Here is a 20,153-nt window from a genome sequence, read left to right as displayed (position 1 = left end):
TCATTTGCTAAAAACTGCAGTTCCCAGCAGTTTGAGGCAATTACCTAGCCTTTTTTAAAAATAAAACTATACTATATTTGTGACTGATTTACATCTTCTGTAGGAATAAAAGAGGGTTTGGGCTGAGAGCTACAGAAAGTATTGAGTGATAGACAAAGGCATTGTTGGTTTTAGTCTTTTCATGGGATTTGGTGACAATAAGAAAAATCTAAAATAATGCCACCCTTAAGCCCAAAATATACTCTCTGCATCTGTGTGGCTGTGAGGGCCTGCATGGCGTAAATTTTGTCCATCTGTTCTATGTCTGCAATGGTCCTTCGTCCTTTGATCTTCTTCTTTGCCCTCATTGAAAAATCCAGAATCTATGAATGTACAAATATGTTTAATTTGATAGGTTTGACTGTTGGACACAAGAAGTGTCTTACTTCACTGAAAAGTCAATTCTCAGTTTATGTGCACTGGTGGCTTCAAATTTCCACGTCACACTTGTGTAAGTTGCATATTAGACCACAATTGGCAAACTAGTGAAGTTACAAATCAAGCTCTTAGGTACACACCTGTAACTCAGCACAAAGAAACTTTCCCTCCTCAGCAGATGGATGTGAGAACTGTCTTCTAGTGTCAAACTCTGCACATTCATCATCCTGCACAATGAAGGTCAAACATCTAACTGAGGTCACAATAAGCAAAACATATTTTTGAGTGGAGGAAGACTTAAAGTAGGTGTGCATGTTTGTGAGCGACAACATGGTGTGTATGTGTACATGTTTGCAAGTGAATAGTGCTGTAGGAGTACTCTATCTGGCATTATGCTCTAGATATATTGCAGACAAGGCCTTTATGAATATTAACCATTAGAGACTGTTTCAAAATTCAAACCCATGATGTACATCCAGCTATAAATTTATGCTTATTATTTACTGTAATGCACAGAATCCACCAAATTCAGCAACATAGGCAATAATTACAGGCTGCAGCCCTCATCAGTAAATTCACTGCTTGTGACGTAGACTTCATACATCTCTTAGCCAGTTGTTAACTTACAATGAAGGAGTTTCATTATCAGTCGGCCATTAGAATGCCTTACAACGGGATAAGTGTTGGTTTGATTGCAGAGGCATTCAGTGGGGACAAGATAGGTGCTTAGCGTGACTAAGAGAGTACAAATTGGCACAGAGAGTTCTCTTGGAAAGGGAAGGATGGATGGGAGAAGGCATGGGGAGGTGGAGGGAAGGGGTAAAAATAACCTGGGGCTGACAGAAAAGGAAGGAGATCCTTTGAAACTGATGATTTAGCAGACAGTCTCCTCTTTTCAGGAAGATTTTGTAGACAGGAAAGAGATCTAGACAAAGAGACAGGTAAATAAATAAAATCTTCTTCCTTTGCAGTTTGCAGGCATAATGTTCGATCAGTTTTCATACTGCTGTTGTCATGTGAAAACCTTGTGATCCCAATTTTCCTGTTGTTATTTCATCTAAACGATTTTGTCGTGTTCTGAAATGTGTTGATTCCAGAGCACTTAAAACCCTTTTGAGCCCCGTTCAGTGAACTTACCTCTGTTTCTGAAAAGTTGACTTTCTCTTTGGAATAATGTGTGAAAAATATATTAAGGTGTAGTGCATTATCCTGAGAATTACTATTAAACTAATTGTCAATTCAGTCAACAAAGGAAGTAAAACGTTTGCTTTGTTACCCATAAAAATATAAAGATTTTCTTTGTAAAGTCCTCTGCTTTGTAGCGGGCACAATGTTAAATACACTGACAGTTTTCTAGTTAGCAGTGTGGGAGCTCTGGGGGAGGGAGAGGGCACAGAGCACAGGATGGAGGAAGGAAGGGAGAGGAAACCACTTTAGATTGTAAAGGATTTCCATTTCCCAAAGACAAGCGCCCTCCCTCTCACCGTCTCCATGTCTCCTGCCTGTACTCCACCTCCTTCTCTATCCCTTTGCTCATCTCACTCTTACTCTCTCTGTTTCTCTGTCTGCCACTCTCTCTCTCTCCCCCTAACTCTCTGCCTCCCCCCATTCCTCCTTTGCTTTGTCTTTCTCACCCCCCTTGTATTCTGTTAGCCCATTCTAATGGCCCAAGGCCAGGAACTCTGGGGGCTCAGGAGATTAGATGGGAGCTCGGGATGTGTGTGTGTGTTTATCTTTGCTTCCATCTGTGTCTATGTGTTCATATGTGTGTGTATTTATGTGTGTGTGCTGCTGTTTTTTTTTTTTTTTTTTTTTTCATTCACGAGTGTAATATCTGTCAGGCCTGACTGAGCAAGATGAATTTTCATCTCTGTGTCATCATAAGGCCACAGATGGGAGGGACAGGGCACAAATGAGAAGGATTATATAATTCAGAGATATTTTCATTCTTCCGTTCTCTGGAAATATCCTTATCAGTGTACCCAGAAGAGCTATCATTTTTATCCACATGAGATGAGAGTTTTCACCAGAACTAAAGAAGGTAGGTAGTTTATAGGCTATTTGAAAATTTACAAAAAAAAAAAAAATATGTTGGCAGAAGAGTGGCGTAGTGATTTGGGAAACTGTCCATCAGCTTGGAAGGCAGGCATCTTTTCATAGACTCGATGAGCTTCCACCAAGCTGAAGTGTCCTTGAGCAAGACAATGAATCCCTAACAGCTCCTGGGATGTGTTCTGTCACTTATACTTGACCTCTGACCTCCCTGGATAGAGGGGAAAATACATTTTCAGAAAACACAGATGTCTCCTTGAGTGATGAATAGAGTAAAAGCAAATGGCCGTTCTTTTCAAGGCTGATGTTCCATCACACCAGACTAGTCAATGAGATGAGCACTTGGAGATAAAATATCTCTATCATTCATGCCTCTGGAAGAGTGCATGGTGTCTGGCGATTGGTGTAAACCACATAATACACACGGACTGTCAGACGTCTTCTGATGCAAGGACTAACCAAAATGTGCAGTGCAAAGCTAGATTACACGCCAACATCTACAACGACTCAATATTTTATTTAGAGATTACGCAGAAGACTCCTGAGACATGGACTCAATTTTCTGGTATGCTAACACTCAGGACACACTTGATATAAGCCTTGATATAAGAGTTGATTGGTAAATCACTGTAAACAGAGCAGCTCTAAGAAGTGGCCCCTGGTTACATTACATATGAAAGTCTCTAGTCTCTAGTTTGATAGTGGTAAACACATCAACCTGTTACATCAGAGCACTGTGTTTTAATTCAACAGAATCTCTTCACAGTTTTCTCTGATGGTAACAGACAGGACCAATAATGCATTAGCACTTGTAACGGTAAACTCACAAACAAAGCTTTTTCCCTTTGTTTAGAGAAATAAAAAAATTAAAATTGGATAAAATCATCATGTCATGTCAGAATCATGTTGATACTTACTATGTCCAGGGCTTTGAATATTCCTGTGTTATGTTACAATACTTTCTGCCTCTCACACACAAACAGAAACAGCAGAATATGAAGTTTATTTTTTAAGTATAGCCTCTTAAATATTCTTCTGTCAAAAAAATAAAACAGAAAACTTTTATTTTTACATTCTGGATGGATCTAAATAATGTAAGTATTACGTGAATTTACATTTTTTATGCAGTCCTGCTGTATCATAGAATTCACCTCCTGCTACCCTCATAACACAGAAATATAATAATCTATAATAAATTTCATGCCTACTTATTGCACAGGAGGAAATGGAAGTGGTTAAATAAACCATTTAGCAAATGAACTACTCCAAATGAGTCAATTTGATGGGTAACACTTTACAATAAGGGTGCATAAATTAACATTAGTTAATGCAGTAATAAGCATTAACTAACAATTAATTAACAGTTAACTAATGTGTCATTTACTAATGGTGTTCATGTTAACTAAGGTATTAATTTATACACTATTTAATAGTTTATAAAGATGCTTTTAACATTAGTTAATACAGTAAATAACAATTACTTCCCCAATGCAATATAGACAAAGTTGTACCATATGTTCAATAGGGTTCTGTTTTTGATTTCTATGATGGTGTAACCCATTATTTAATAGTTTATAAAGATGCTATTAACATTAGTTGATAGTGATAAGCATTAAATTAATTAATACAATAATAAGCATTAAGTAAAAAAATGTAACAAATGTCTCTTGTTAACATGTATTAAGGTTTTACATGTTAATTAAGGTTCTAACTAATATTAATAAATGGATGATAAAGATGTTAATGAACATGTATGTCATGGAGTTCAAAGCTAAGTCATTAACTTAAGAGAAAACTGTTTTTATAAATGTTAATTTAAGGGTAATGATTGTCAACTTACTTGTCCATCATCCAACTTATAACTTATTTTTTGTAAAAGGTTGAGATTAGTGGACACACTCTATGGTCTTCATGTAGAGGTTAAAGTTGAAACATGTCTCCCTTAAAGGTAAACTTACAGATTTTTCAAGTTGGACCCTACTATCCCATCATTTTAGGCCTAAGTGACTAATGAGGACAAACATTTTTGAAGTTGGTCCAGCACTGAGTGAGAGTGCTTCAGCCGGCGGCCATGAAACAGGCTGTAATGTAATCCGACGGGGCAATTGTGCACTGTCGAAGTACATCCACTAAAAGTGCTTGTTCTTGCCACTGATTGGCATCGTTTGTTACAAAAATAACGTCAAACACAGGAACTAGCCGCCTGTAGCAGCATTATGGGTAACTGCAAAGGGATCTATATCCGGGGCAGGTTGCCAGCTAAACTAACCTCCCTGTGCATATTCATCTACACACACCGGTTTGTTTACATGTATTGAGGCTGACTTTCACCGTGGTTAGACTGTAAGGAAACTAAAAAAACAATGAAGTTCAATGACGAATTATCCCATGGACTAGCCACCTCTGACAGCATTATGGCTAACTGCAACGGGATCTATATCCGGGGCAGCCTGCACGTCGGTTTGTTTACTTCTGAGGCTGTGGATATCTAAGCATCTGTACATGCTAGAGAAGTGACGTTAGTCACACAGTTACGTGTTGAAATCATATTTTTCTTACCGTGTGGAGCTGAATGTTTGGTCTAGCCAGCCTCGCTCTTTTCATCTAGTTGATTTTGTGGAGGTGAAACAGTCTCCAGGACAACAATGTTGATAAACGTTGTAAATCCATTTGTAGTAGTTACACAGCTGGGATTACTGAACACTTCCAGATTTTCCGAGTCTGGCAGCAACAGGTCCCACTCTGCAGAAAAAGTTTTCCTCTTCACTCATCAGGAGAGCAGTGACTGCAGGAAAACCAGCAGTTTCTCTGAGGTAACCATTACTGTATGTTGTCTTTCCTGACGGACCTATTGCCTTTTGCCTCCATTCTTCATTTTTCCTCTTTCATTTCCACAGGATAAGCTGTCATTGCACTTGGTTTGTTTTTTTTTCTAAAAAAACAATTTCAACACATAACTGAGTGACTAACGTTACTTCTCAAGCATGAACAGATGCTTAGATATTCACAACCTCAGATAAAACAAACTAACATACAGGCTGCCCCGGATGTAGGTCCCTTTGCAGTTAGCCATAATGCTGCTACAGGTGGCTAGTCCATGGGATAATCCGTCATTGCATAGTTTTTTTTAGTTTCCTTACAGTCTAACCGTGGTGAAAGTCAGCCTCAATACATGTAAACAAACCAGCGTGCATGGATGAATATGCACAGGGAAGTTAGTTTAGCCAGCAAGCTGTTCCAAATATAGATCCCTTTGCAGTTAGCCATAATGCTGCTACAAGCAGCTAGTTCCTGTGTTTAACGTTACTTTCATTGTCAGACACTTATATTAACAATCTGAGCCTGTCAGTGGAAAAAACAAGCACTTTGAATGGTCGCACATTGACAGTACGCAATTGCCCCATATGATTACACAACAGTCCATTTCGTGGCTACCGACTGAAGTGCTATCACTCAGTGCTGGACTAATTTCAAAAATTGTTGCCCGCATTAGTCACTTAGACCTTAAATGATGGGAAAATAGGGTCCAGGTTTATAAATCCTCAAGTTTCCCTTTCAGTTACACTTCATAAATCCATAAGAATACTGAGAAAACATTACTTAACCATAATTAACCATGTATTAATGCTCTTTGTGACCCTTGTAAATTTGAAACAATCACACAGCTATTATACATTAGTGAAATAAGTCCAACTGGAAATGAATTCATCATGACAACCATATGTTATCAACATCATTCATTCCAAATTTAAAAAAGATGAAAACTTTATGCTACATGTTAACAGAAAATGTAATTATTTTATTTAGAAAATTTAACAATTTTAGCGTTACCATATATGTTCTGCAACATTATTAAGACATTACAATTTACAAAGTAAATAAATTGAAAGAAACCGTCCTGTAAAAGAAAGCAATGTTTAAATCCATGGTAATACAAAGTCTTTACCACATCCTTTTATCAAAATGGATGGTTTCCTTTCCCATGAAATATAGACAAACTTGCACTATATGTTCCATAGTGTTACTAACTAAGATACAACATTTTATTGAATGAATACGTTGAAACAGGAGAACCTTTAAAGAAAGTAATGCTTAATGACATGGTAGCTACACTGTACAAAAAAAGCGTGTTTGTGATGTAAGGATCTTAAAATAAACTGTACAACAATACAATGTAACAATATGTACCAACACAAAGCTACACCAGCACAAGCTAATTGTTTTTTCCATGTAAATTTATAACTATTATACACTACACTGGGTTCAAAGAGACAACTCCCTACTGTAGCACTTGTATTCAACTTAGGCTATGATGCTACTTTGTTTACCTGGACTCTGAGGAGTCAATATAAAAAGATTGAGTGGTTAACAAAACAGTTGGCAGGTTTATTACAGTGCATTCAACATTTCTCTTACAGTTTACGAAATTGAAAAAACCCACAATGAAAAGAGCTTTTGTAACCAAACAAAAATGTCCTTAGTGTCTCTTTTTTTCTTAATGTCTCTCTATCTGGGTAGGATAAATTGTTGATGATCATTCCTTATCTGGCAATTTTCTGCAAATCCGTTGTGTCAGTCCCTTAGAATGGAATCTGAAACTGCTTCCAGGTTTCCCTCCAGATGTTTCACCACTGGGCCTGGCCTGCTATCATGTTCCAGCAAAGAGTTAGCATCAAGCTACATGTCCAGGGTCATCAAAAACCAATCTGCATGTATAGTACAGAATAAATCAGAAAAATCATCATGCAGCCTACTTTCAAATGAGATCTCATCTACTTCCTCAAAACTCAATTTCACAACCCTATTGTCGAGGGATTTTTCTTATAATTTTATCGTATTCCACCAAAAATTAACTTCATCTAATATCAGTAAAGCAATGCATTGCTCATATAAATGAAATACATTTCCCACATCTCTCATCTAATATAAAATTATAATCCCTGAACAGAATAACTTTGAAAGAATTAAACTAGCATAACTACAATCAACATATCATGAATACAACCAATAAAAATACATTTGGACACACTGTATGCATCCAAAATACTTTGTAGTACTGTTCAAAATACTGTTCAAAATACTCTGATTGGTTTTACCTTAATTTCACACAGATTAACTGAATTGCTCATATTGTCTTAAGTTAGCAAAGCAATTCTAAAACTTCAAGAAACAAGACTGATATTGAGATCTATAACTCGTTTCTGCACTTGTGCTTTCTTATCAACCAGAGTTTTTAGCTCTGCAGTTCCACACGCTTCCCTTTCTCTCTCAATCAGTGGAATCTGACGCTAACAGAGGCGTGCTCTCTCACTGGGTGAGCTGACAGGATGCACTGAGGGTCAAAATAACCTGACCTGCAAGGAAGTAACCCTTTAGTGCTCAGATACTTTTAATTGGGTTACACCATCATAGAAATCAAAAACACAGAACCCTATTGAACATATGGTACAACTTTGTCTATATTGCATTGGGGAAGTAATTGTTATTTACTGTATTAACTAATGTTAATAGCATCTTTATAAACTATTAAATAGTGTATAAATTAATACCTTAGTTAACATGAACACCATTCGTAAATGACACATTAGTTAACTGTTAATTAACTGTTAGTTAATGCTTACTTCATTAAGTAATGTTAATTAATGTGCCCTTATTATAAAGTGTTACCATTTGATGGTTTAACAGTACTGTCTAGAAGCTGTGTGCTCTGGTACAGTAAACATGATATTTTTGTCTAGAGACAACTCATGAAGCTCATTATTTTTAACTTGCCACATTTTTTGTCCTTTAAGTGTGAGCTTTACATATACAATACTGCTGCTTTACAACTATTTGTATTGAAGATAATACTGAATCTACCATCAAACAAGAGGCTTCGGTTTCAGACAAGTGGTGATTAATGGTCTAAGAACACTGGAATCCTGTCCAAAATGTGGTTAAACAAACACCCATTAGTTTAAGTGTGTTGTTTGATACCATTGACATACAATAGATATGGAACTTTTCAAAATTTTCTGGAATGAAATGAAAGCATCTCCAGGCTACTGATGAATACTGTATGTCTGTGCATTCTTAATTAGTTTGACGGTTTTGGTGTGGCCCTAATTACATAAATAGAGATAAAATACAAAAAAACTATGAATGCTTGTGTATGTGCATGCATGCTTGCATTTATTTATGAATCTGTTTTCTGTGCATATCTGTGTATCCACGCTTGTTTGGATCTGTGTTTGTTACAGTGGCTTATGTGCACGCAATATATGTGTACGTACTACAGTGAGAACTTGCATGTGTATTTGTGTTATCCTATTTTGGCTAAATTATGGGTTTCTCATTAGCAACAGTATAAATATTTGTGTGTGCAGGGCAGATCTTGCTGTGAAAGCAGCTTGCTGCCTTTGAACAATAAAAAATCATCTGCTTATCAGCAAAACAGAGAATGCCTCCAAATTCTGGAAAAGACAGACAAGAACAGATGTTAGAAATGACGAGAGAGGGTGCGTGAATATGTGTGTGTGTGTGTGTGTGTGTGTGTGTGGTAGAGAGAGAGAGTGTATTCCCTCATTCTTAGCATGTTTACATTTAGGATTGTAATGAGTGAGGCTTTTGAAATGTGGATCATTTAATTGTGTTAACACACAGCCCACTCAAAACTACAGCTGGAATTTCAAAGCTGTAGTGCTTTCCGAATATTTCTCTCTCTGTGGCTTAATGCCTGCGTATCAATATCTCTCTTTTATTATTCTCTTTTACAAACACAGTCAAACTATTCTCACACAAGCGGTGTCTCAGTTTAGTTCACATACACCACACACCCTTGCACAAAAGCTGTCATTCACACTGTAGACTGGCTATGTCTTTTTTGCACTTTTCTCTCTATTTGACATCCTTTTCCAGCTCCACCCATCTGACCCAGTAAAACAGGGCGTATTTCTGAAAGTAAAGATTGAAATGTGTGTGTTCAGACCTTTTGTCCCTCAGTGCTTCCTTGTAGGGCCCAACCTAGATCCCCAGAGCTTCAACACTTTGACAGAACACTGTGCACAGACACACAAAATGATGTAGACCTAATACAGTAGCAATAAAACTGACTGGAGGTTGTTTTCTTTGACTTTGAATCCGTTAAATCACTGAATTAAATGCAGCGAATTTCTCTTGCAGAGGCAGACAATACTAACTACTACTATAGCAACATCGTATGTACTGACATTATAACACAGAGACGAAATGACCTCACATGCAATGCAGTGGGATATTAAATGTCAGACAATAGGAAGGCGGTAGATTTTACATATAAAACATAACACTCTGTCTGCATTAAGTCAGTATACACATGGTATATAACATGCATTTACAGAGAATGAATGGTGATCAAGCCTTTATGCTTTGTAGCAGTACCATGATGAAGTGCACTGCAAGACATTAGTCATTACAAAACATTGACGTAGTTCCATTAAAAAGAGCTATAATGCACAAAAACTTGTGCAGACATTAGACGATCTCTTAGATCATAAACAAGATAAGAGTTACTGTTATGACACCAATTCTGTTGATGTTCTGTGCTAAAACCCATTTAATGGCGGGGACTAGCAGCTTTCATTGAATACGTGATCTGACTTATGACACACTTATTGTATTTATGCAGTACTGAAAATAAAACTCAGGCTTGGATCTTTGACAGAAATTAACACTGGCTGCTCTTGCTCAGCAATATTCAGAACAACATTAACTGATATTCTATTTTCTCTGTTTTTTTTTTCATCATATTCTCTTCATCCTCCTCCTCATCATCTTCTTCGTCTTATATGCTACCTCTGTCATCTATGTATGTTTATATAGGCTATGGCTTCGTGGACTTTGACAGCCCTGCAGCTGCCCAGAAGGCTGTGGCTTCGCTCAAAGCCAGTGGAGTCCAGGCACAGATGGCGAAGGTAAGCTTTACCCCGCCCTTCACTCTCTGCTCTGCTTTACTTGTGGTCATTGAGGTGTTTGGCTTTTCTTGTGATGCTACAGTCTAGGTAGACCCTGTCTGCAAACCTCAAAGTAAAACTAGGTTGGTGGCGATGATGAAGGCTGTGAAGGTGTGATGATAATGATAACAGTGGCAACAGTAGTGTGATCATAATAATAACGATCATTGGATTTACTGTATGTCAGTTATACTGTTACATTGATTGATGTGAGACTGATAGATACAGCTTTGATGAAGTCAATGATGAGATTATTGATTGAGTCCATGATAGAGTTATAGATTAATGGCTATGGCCATGATGAGCTTATTGATCAAACCTGTGAAAAGATGGGAGAAAGAACAGAGCAGATGGCTCCCTCCGATCCCGCATTCTTTATTTTCTTCTTTAAATCTTTCTTTTTTCTGTTTTATGTGTTCCCCCCATATTTATTCACTATTTTCTTCTGTAATGCTAATAATCTTTCCTGTTTGTGCTTGTAATTGTAGACATGTGTGTGTGCATATGAGAGTATGTGTGTTGTGGAAAGAGCACAAGAAAGAGAGAGTGTGAGTGTTCAATCAAATTTGCATGCATATATTATCATGCATCACATCATTATACAGTAGCAGCAAATCGCCCTTACGCCCGTCTGCCTCTTCTATCAAAGAGAGCATACAGGTTACTTTGCTGCGTGTTCATGTCTAGCTGGGAGTTGTGTGCAACAATGCTTTTCCAAAACATGTGGGCCTAACCAGCACAATCACATTATCCCTCTATGTGTGAAGGAGAAAGACATTGAATAGCCTGCCTTGCTTTCAGATTCATTAAAGCTGTATCGCTGCATAGTTCCTTTTATAAATGAGCGAGGAGTGCAATTAAAATGGGCCAGTCTTCAGGCACCAGGAGCATCCCATTGAATTAAACAGCAGCAAGCCTCAGAGCCACCTTTGCCTTACTCTTCTATTAAACCACTTTTCATTAGACTTCCATCTCTTATTTTGTTCCTAACGGCTTGGGGGGGCATTTGGAAGAGCAGTGTTGATGTGTTTAGCTGTTATTAAAGAGAGGAGAACCCTCGACTCCTTGGAGATTGAGTTCATCCGGAGGGATTGAATGGAGGGCAAGGAGTCAATTCCAAATGAAATTACACAGACTTCTTACTGTTTCATGAACTAATTATGAGCAGAGCTGCCAATGTCCCAGCTAACTTTTCAGAATCGGAGTGTAGTGATGTTGGATTTACAGCTTGAGCTCTAACATTTTGTAAGATGAGCAACTTCATTGGGGTTTGACAAAATCTTGGTTTTAACACTGTATATAAACATGGACGCAGCAAGGTGTGACATCACTCATTGGTTTGCATTGGAGCCGGTTTGAAGCCCAGAGTTGCAACTTATAGTTAGCACCATTAAACTTAAATTTACTGACATATTATGACAACAGTCTGACTCAGTATGAGTCCTGAAGCCGGAGAGAGCAACAGGTAAGCCAACTGTCAATCACAGCTGTCAGTCAACACCCACATGGCAGACATCAAAGGCTACAGTCTTCTAATCTTGTCAACGGAGCAATAATTTCCAAAATGATCACTAGCACACTTATTAGAGGGCCTGAATTTAACGATTGAGACCATAATGACTTATTTAAAAAAGTGATTGACTCACTATTTCAAGAGAGAAGTTGAGGCTTCATGAACAGGATTTAATCGGAGCCAGGGACTTTTTGGAGCCAGCACCTAGTGGCCATCGGTGGCATTACACTTTAAAGTACTTCTGCATTGGCTTCAGCCTCAAGCTGTGGTCATCACCACTTAGTTTTAACTCATTTAGTACCCATTAGACTGACAGAGACAAATTTGTCGAGGTGAAAACTCACACATCTTCCTCAGAGTACACTGATTTTTGGAGGTCAGCTGGGACAGAAACTTTTTTTTTAAGTTCTGATCTGCAAGAGAGTTAAGAGCTTTTCCATCAAAGAGAGCATTGAGGTGGCTGTAGAGAGAGAAGAAAGAGGTGATTAGCTTTTGTGAAAAAGAGATGAGATGTCTGAAAGAGATGAATATTGATTATTTTGGTGTGGAGAAGAGGCTTGGAGAAAGATTTGAAGACTGATCTGACATTGAACATCACTACTGAGACTATTGTTGGACTTAAATGCTGGGTCGAACATAATGTATACATGAACAACCTTATGAGATAAGAGGGCAAACATGCCATGTGCTCACCTTTAAAGATTCAAAATCATGGTACTTAAACTTGAGAAATATGAGTTAACTGTATGTTTTATGGCAAACTAAAGATAGTGTGGTCTGCATGGTTAAGTGTTTTATTCAAGGATTGATTGAATGTGTTATGATTAGACATTAGTGACAGTTGTCTGTCTTGGAGGTGTTCATCTGATGGACTGGTTTTGAGGAGAGACCGCCTAATTATCAAGCCTCGCGGTGGAAATGTGTAGCTGTCATGGGTCTGATATCCTTAACCTTACTGACAACAATAAGAAATGAACTGTGTGCAGTCAAGTGTAGCAGGGAAAACAATTCTATTAAATGGCTGGTTTCAAATATACATCTGTGATTGTCTTTATTGGTAAAAATAAACGGTGAAGAATATTTCACTCCTACGTCCTTAATCTGAACATTATAAATGAATTAAAGCTCTATCAGGTGGAGGTAGATTTAAAAAAAAAAAAAAAGAAATATTATCTTTCATTCACAGAGCAGAGTTAACACCGGCGTTTTTATATCACTCTGACAAAGGGGGTGATATTATCTAAAACTGAGTAACAAATTATGAGTTCACTAAAATCTTAGTGTGAGTAAAGGAACTTTGAATATGTGTTAAGGGAGGGAGAGTGGACAGCATGTGTACACAGAGACTTAAAACTTAAATTCAAATATGTGAGCCCAGAGAAAAACACGCCGATACATACTGATACATGCCATATGTTACGCTAATGTTCCTTATGGCTTTATTTAAACATGACAGGACATTTAAGGAAAGAGCCAATGCTGTCCATCCTGACTGGAGAGCTTGAATAAGCAGATTCACCAATGATACATGCACATAGATGTACAACAGAATGTGTAAGAGATGTTTAGAAGTAATTGTGTTGAGTGTTTCCCTTGTTTATGGTGCGTCTTAATTGCCATTCCCACATGTGGTGTGACCCACATGGTTAGTTCTTTATACCATCTATCAATGTCGCAGATTGTTATTAGCTTAATTATGTCAGAAGGCTGATGTGTGCCGTGTACATTTACTGTATTTGAGATTCTGAGATATAGTTTATCCCACACTTTGGTTTGAGGTCACTGTAGTGGAGAGAATTGTAATCCTCATTTGCCTGTAATTAATGTCACCCACAAGATGTGCTTATTGTTGTTAATAATAAGTGAGTGTGACAATAAGTAATAATACACTGGTAAATGTATTCTATATGTTCCATATATATGTTTCTGTTAGTGCCTTTAGAACCACATATGACAGGATTATATGCCTATTGGTGGTCAATTAATCCACTGAACCAGAAAAAAAAGAACATGTGAAGGATGTGGGTGGTACGTGCTGCCTGAGAGGCTAAACTCATGGCAAGTAATTTAAAATATCTTAAAATACCCATGGTAGAATATGAAGCAGCTTTATATCTTATAATGCAAGTAGTTTTAAAATTCAACTGCTAACCTCAAAGTTAACCATGATTAGAGTAACTTCCTGACATTACTCATGGATTAATTAGAGTGCAGTTGAAGCAAGATTAGACCGTTGGTGTGTGTGTATAATTTTATTCACAGTGAAAAAACCCTTATCCATTAAATCCTGCAGCTTGCACTGACATCTTCTTTGTGATAGGTGCATGTTTTGGTTGCAAAATAAATGAGACAAGAGGAAAATACAGCAAGCTAAGATGTGAAGAGAGAAGAAACTGTGTCTGTGTTGTGTGTCTTCCACTCACTTCCTCAGTCTTCTTGGTAATTACTGTTGACCTGAAAGATGATTACTGCGACAGCTGTACTCCCCCTCTCTCTTGCCTGCTCAATCACAGTTGATTTTTCTGTCTCCATTCTCACTTTCTCTCTGTATGTACATCCATACATTGAATCACTTTACATCACTTTAAGCAATCCTTACCTTTTAAAAGCTGTCTGTTACATAGACTATTTTAATACTGTCCCTCGATTTACTTACACGTTATATTTTTACAGTAATCTTTCTAGCTCAATTTTTTTGGTGTTAAGTCAGAGAACACACACACACACAGGTGTGTGATGAGGATGTGTGTTTTATTTTCTCCTCTTTTTCTATTTTCTATCTGTGTCCATGAATACTGTGTGTATGCACTGTATGTGAAATATATGTGAAATCTAGTCATCACAAAAGACTGATCCTTTGAGGCAAAACCATTTAGCTATGTAAAAATATTGTGTTTCTTTAAAATTCATATCAGGGTGCTACTTTGCCAAGAAAACACAAAAACTCACTAATATGCATATGAGCACTGTGTGTGCGTGCGTGTGTGTGTTTGTGTACAATAACAGTTACAGAGGACCAAGGTCACTATGCTAATTAGAGAGATGGTACCACTGGCAGTGACACTTCACACCTCCCTCCCTTCTTCTCTCCATTTATTCTTCCCCCGTCCACTTTGTCCTTGGCACCTCCTGCCTTTCTTTCCCCTTGTCTGTCTCTCTTTCTCTTCTTTAACTCTCCCTCTTCCCTCTTTTTTGGCCTAGTTTGTTCTCTTCATCTTGACACCCCCCCCCCCCTCCACAGCCCACTTCACCCTAGCCCCCCTGACTCTCTGTATGTGTTTAGGTGTGTGTGCGTGGGTGGGTGTGTGTTTGTCTGCAGCAGGTGCTGCAATGCCTCCTCCAGAGTCATTAGTTACAGGGTTGAGTAAGGACAGAAAGTGAAGGCTAAGAGAGAGGAGAGGAGGTGGGGATCTGTGTGGGTTGAGAGAGGAAGGCTTGGTGTGATGAGAAACACACATACACACAAGTGAAACTTATTGCATGACTGTCATTTATCAGCCCTTATTAAACCCTTGGGTTAGTCCAGTTGTGTGCTTTAATCTATCTATCTTTCTGTCTTTCTTTCTATCTTTCTGTCTTGCGTGTACGGTATTTCTGACAAAACCCAGATGCCTCTTGACTTGGTCTACTGATGTATCCATTGTGTGTGTGTGTGTGTGTGTGTGTGTTTGTTCGTTCTTGTTACCTCTTTGGGACCTTTTCCAGTATAAACACCGACCTTGTCAGGACCAATGTCCTCATGGGGACTAGGCTTGCCACGGTGATCGATGTTACCGGTATTGGGACATACACCGATTACATTACTTGTACACAGCCCATAACGTAGTTTTTCTTTTTTCTATTGAAACAAACCCATTTATTTCGTTTTCACGTAACAGCGCCCACGTTCATCAAAGAAAAAAACTCCAGTTTGTAAAGTATCAAGTGTGTTATCGGACGACAGCTACGATTATAAACTGACAGTGTGTGCTCCAGGAGTGTCTGCAGCAGCAGCAGCAGCAGAGTTGCAGCAAAAAATAGCAAAGTGAGATGTCTGTTCTCCCTCCTGCTGCTGTAAACAAACGTAACGCTAGCTGTTAGCAAGCAGCTGCTCTCATATCTCCCTGAGTCTCAGTGCTTGTTCTCGGCAGCAACTCTCCCACTCTCTACCTGCTCTGCTTGCTCTCTCTCGATGGCAGGCGAGTTGCTCCGGTTCTGGTTCTAAGCGGCGGTCGTCCTTTGGCTCATCCCCGTCTGTGTGCACCGCAGCCTGGCTATACACGGAGGACGACCCGCTAGCAGCAACCTGAAGCCCGCTGCCACTAACTCTTAAATAAGGGGAAAATCTAAACTAAAAATCTAATGTTAAAGATCAAAGTAAGCATTCTACAGATGAGCGTCATTGACGAATATCTTATTTTGTAAAATGTCTGGTGTAACTGGTAACACCGGTGTTGTCATGAGTTTATTTGTCGGTGGGAAAATTTCCTTACTGTGGCAGCTCTAATGGGGACCAAAGCCTGGTCTTAATGAGGCAAAAGTAGGGTTAGGCGTGAATTGGTTATGGTTTAGATTTGGCTTAGGGTTTGGATTAGGCTGTCTACAATTAATGGAAGTCAGTGCATTGTCCTAACAAGTGATGAGTCTATTCATCTTCTTGGCAAGATTTGTGTGTGTTGAAGCACTGTGTGTGCTTGTGTGTGTGTGTGTTCCCCCTGTATATGCTTGTAAATTTTGTGTGTCTGACAGCTGAGGTTAGTGATGAGCGGAGACAAAAACACATAGACAGGAAGATGTGTGCATCTCTCTTTCTCACCCTGCTTTCTGCTTGTCAATCACTTCCTTGAAACTGTGTCACCTTGATCTTTCACCCCAGTTGTTCTCATGTGTTTTTTCCTCTTTGATTTGTTTTTTTTGTTTCTCCTTTGCACGGTCTTATTTTGCTCTCTTTTCTCTTTCTCTTTTCTCTCTTTTTCTCACAGCCAGATACTGTATAATACACCATCCTTTTTACAAATCAGCATATATAATGTGGAATTTGGTAGCGCACAGAAAAAAATCATCTAAAAACAGGAAGACCTAATAGTCCTGCTGTCATGTTTCCTCTGCATATGTGCTGTTGTAAAAGTAGAAAAATACACAACCATGGTATCTAGTGACAGAGACGATGTATTGCTTAGCTCTACTGCTAAGGGCATCGGTGAAGGAACATCGGCACAAGCCCACACAGCGTTGAATGTCAACTATTAGAAATTCTCCGTGCCTTTAAAAAATTCAACATAACACTGTGCTGTTATTTTTATATTCCACTTAGAAAGTGAAAGCCAGTTAGCCTAGCTTGCGTACATTAAAACTGATTCCCATAAGACGCAATGTGTTATTGTCATGTCATTTGTTCCATTGTCAAGCTAGTGCATATTCAGGTGTTGTGTTCATCCCACATTACAAAAAACAGCAACAGGTATTGTAACTTCAGTACTTCATACCTTACACTGTGATTTAAATCACGACACAGAGTAACGTACAGAGTGTGATGTCTTGAGAGGTTAGGAGCTTTTCTCTTGGAGCTTTTGAGGCATGGGTGCAGGAAATGAAGACAGCGAGGCGTTGTTTTCCAACTTAAATTCAGTCTTGTTGTAAAAGGTCAACTTACCGCTTGTAGACAGAAGATAAACAAAATCAAAACAGGTATTTAAATCAAAATTCTAGTTTGCTGTCTTACTGGTAACATAATGAAAGCCCTGTCTTCTCTGTACAACTGGTCTCAGTCTTTTTTCTCTCATTAATATACACGTTTCCTTCACTCTTTTCTCACTTACTAAAGCAATCAGTTTATATAATTCAGCTGGGCGGCAACCATTGTCCTGACTGCCCTGCTGACTATGGGTTTCGTAGTCTTTTAATGGATGCCATGATGGGTTGTAGTCCTTGTTGCAGCCACTGGGAGGGAATGTTTTTCCCCTCTATGACACTACCTCTCTTGACATCACATCCCTCCCACCCCCCAGCTTGAGGCCTCCGGACGGGTAAAAGAGGCCCACAGGACATCTCTTTACAAAAGGTCATCTGCATATCCATGTTTCTGACCTGCCCTGTGAACAACGGAGAAGTTAAAGGCTTGGAGGCTGAGAGGTCACCTTGTTACTCGATTGTTTGTTTCTTTATTTCTTGACATCCACTGCAAAGGTGTATGGTCTGTGAGCAGTGTGAATTTACACCCAATGACATAATAGCAAAGGGTTTCAAGGGCTTACTTAACTGCCAGACATTCTTCCTCCAGTGTACAGTATCATTTCTCATGGGGCAATAGCTTTCTGCTACAGTAGGGGATGGGGTGCTCCTCCCCCTTCTGTACCTGGGAGAGTCCTGCCCTGAGACCCACCTCCGAGGCTGAACAACAGACTCCTTGTTGAAGTCTGGGACTACCAGAACTGGGCAGGAACACAAGGCCTTCTTCATGATGGTAAAGGCCTCATCTGCTGTCTGTGTCCATTTCACCATTCGGGGCTGTCTCTTAAGGCCTAAACCCACTGGGAGCGATAACTGACACCTGTCAATTTATGCTCCTATTGCGCACTGCAAGCGTCAGATCTGAAATTCCAACACCACAGAACCAACACAAATTTGACATTTTGTCCTTGTATTAACCGCTAAATAGATGTAATGAATGAAAAGGAGAAATGCAGAGGAGGAAAATGAAACTGAAACTAAGAGCATCTGTGTCCACAATAAATCATTTGTTGACTGTTTGATGGTTATTTATTTGTGTTAAAACGTGACTGCCATGAAATAATCAGAATATGTTTTATTTCTCTCATTCAGAGGTTTTGTTCTCACTACCACTCGCTCTCCTTGCTCGATCACTGCCGCGCTGTCTCTCTCTCTCTCGCTCTCTGGTGCTCAGCTGACTTGCGCTATCTCTTTCTTTTTCAGCTGCAGAGAAAACAGCTTTGGGCGTTGAGTCCTCATTTGACGCTCCAAAAATCGAAACAAGGTCGGAGTAGGTGCATCAAGCAGTTTGACACGCGTCATAACGCTTCTAGTGCATGTTCGGCCATTGAAAACAATGGGTATAATTCAAAACGCTTCCAGTGCGTTTAGGCCTTTAGTTGTCAGGTCTGTCAGGTGGTGATAAGATCCGAAAAGTTAGAAACAAAGCACCTATAGTAGTTTGCAAGGTCCACAAAAGATTTCACCTGTCTCTTTAGTTTAGCATCCTGAATTTTTTTTGTGGTACTTGGTTTCGCTATAGGCTAGCCTGATTGGCTGTGAGACTGACTGCATGAAGAGCATCCAGTACCTTCTGTATATGGCAAATGACTTTCTCAATCTGTAATATATATCACTATGTCATCTAGATAGGCTGCAGCATACTCTTTGTGGGGCCCCAGGACTCGGTCCATCAGCTGCTGAATGGTGGCAGAGGCTCTGTGCAGACCGAATGGTAATTTGGTGTACCGGAAAAGCCCTTCACTTGTTGCAAAGGCTGTTTTCTCTCTGGAAGCTGGGGAGAGTGGAACTTGCCAGTATCCCTTTGTGAAGCCAAGGGTTGTGATGAATTGAGCCATTCCCAGATGGTCCATCAGTTCATCTACAAGGGGCATTGGGTAAGCGTTGAACTCTTGACACCTCGTTTAGTTTTCTCAAGTCTTTGCAGACTCAGTGTGACATATCAGGTTTGGGAACAACACAATAGGGCTCGCCCAAGCACTATGGGACTCTTCAATAACTCCAAGCTCAAGCATCTTTTTAATTTCTTCTCCAGTTGTTTCTTTATGGGCCTCCGGTACTCTATAGGGCTGCTGATTGACTATCCTATCGGTCTTGCTGCGAATTTCATGTGCAGTGAAATGTGTAGTGCCTGGCTTGGCCAAGAACGCATCTTAGTTACGGTACTTCTCTCACTCTTTCAATGATTTCATATTGCTCCTGCCAAGTGGCTAAAAACTTACACTCAACAGTGGATACTAGTACCAGAACTCAGTCCTCTGGCTTGAACTCTCTGATCCTTAGGAGGGAGCACAGGCTCTTGATGACACAAGACATGAAGGGGGTCCCCTGATCTGTCAATATTTCTTTTGGAATACCTACTCTACTGCACAGGAGGAACAGCTCTTTGGAAATATACTGGGCCATAGCCCTTCTGAGGGGTATAGCCTTGGGATAATGGGTAGCATAGTCTACTAGGACCAGAATATACTGATGGCCCTGAGCACTTTTGG

The 20,153-nt window shown here is 39.3% G+C and overlaps 1 protein-coding gene across 4 annotated transcripts in view; it reads left to right on the top strand.

Moving 5' to 3' along the window:
* Positions 1-20,153, top strand: part of LOC137191770 (RNA-binding motif, single-stranded-interacting protein 3-like) — a 138,377-nt gene that overhangs the window by 50,201 nt on the left and 68,023 nt on the right. For all 4 annotated transcript variants that reach the window (XM_067602152.1, XM_067602151.1, XM_067602153.1 and 1 more), the window contains exon 4: positions 10,309-10,400. In XM_067602152.1, the coding sequence (XP_067458253.1) occupies positions 10,309-10,400 (92 nt within the window). The remainder of the gene's footprint in view (positions 1-10,308; positions 10,401-20,153) is intronic.

This window comes from Thunnus thynnus, chromosome 10, assembly GCF_963924715.1.
Source record: "Thunnus thynnus chromosome 10, fThuThy2.1, whole genome shotgun sequence".
NCBI lineage: Eukaryota > Metazoa > Chordata > Actinopteri > Scombriformes > Scombridae > Thunnus > Thunnus thynnus.
The sequence above is the reverse complement of the archived record's forward strand: the minus strand, read 5'-3'. Positions and strand labels throughout refer to the sequence as shown.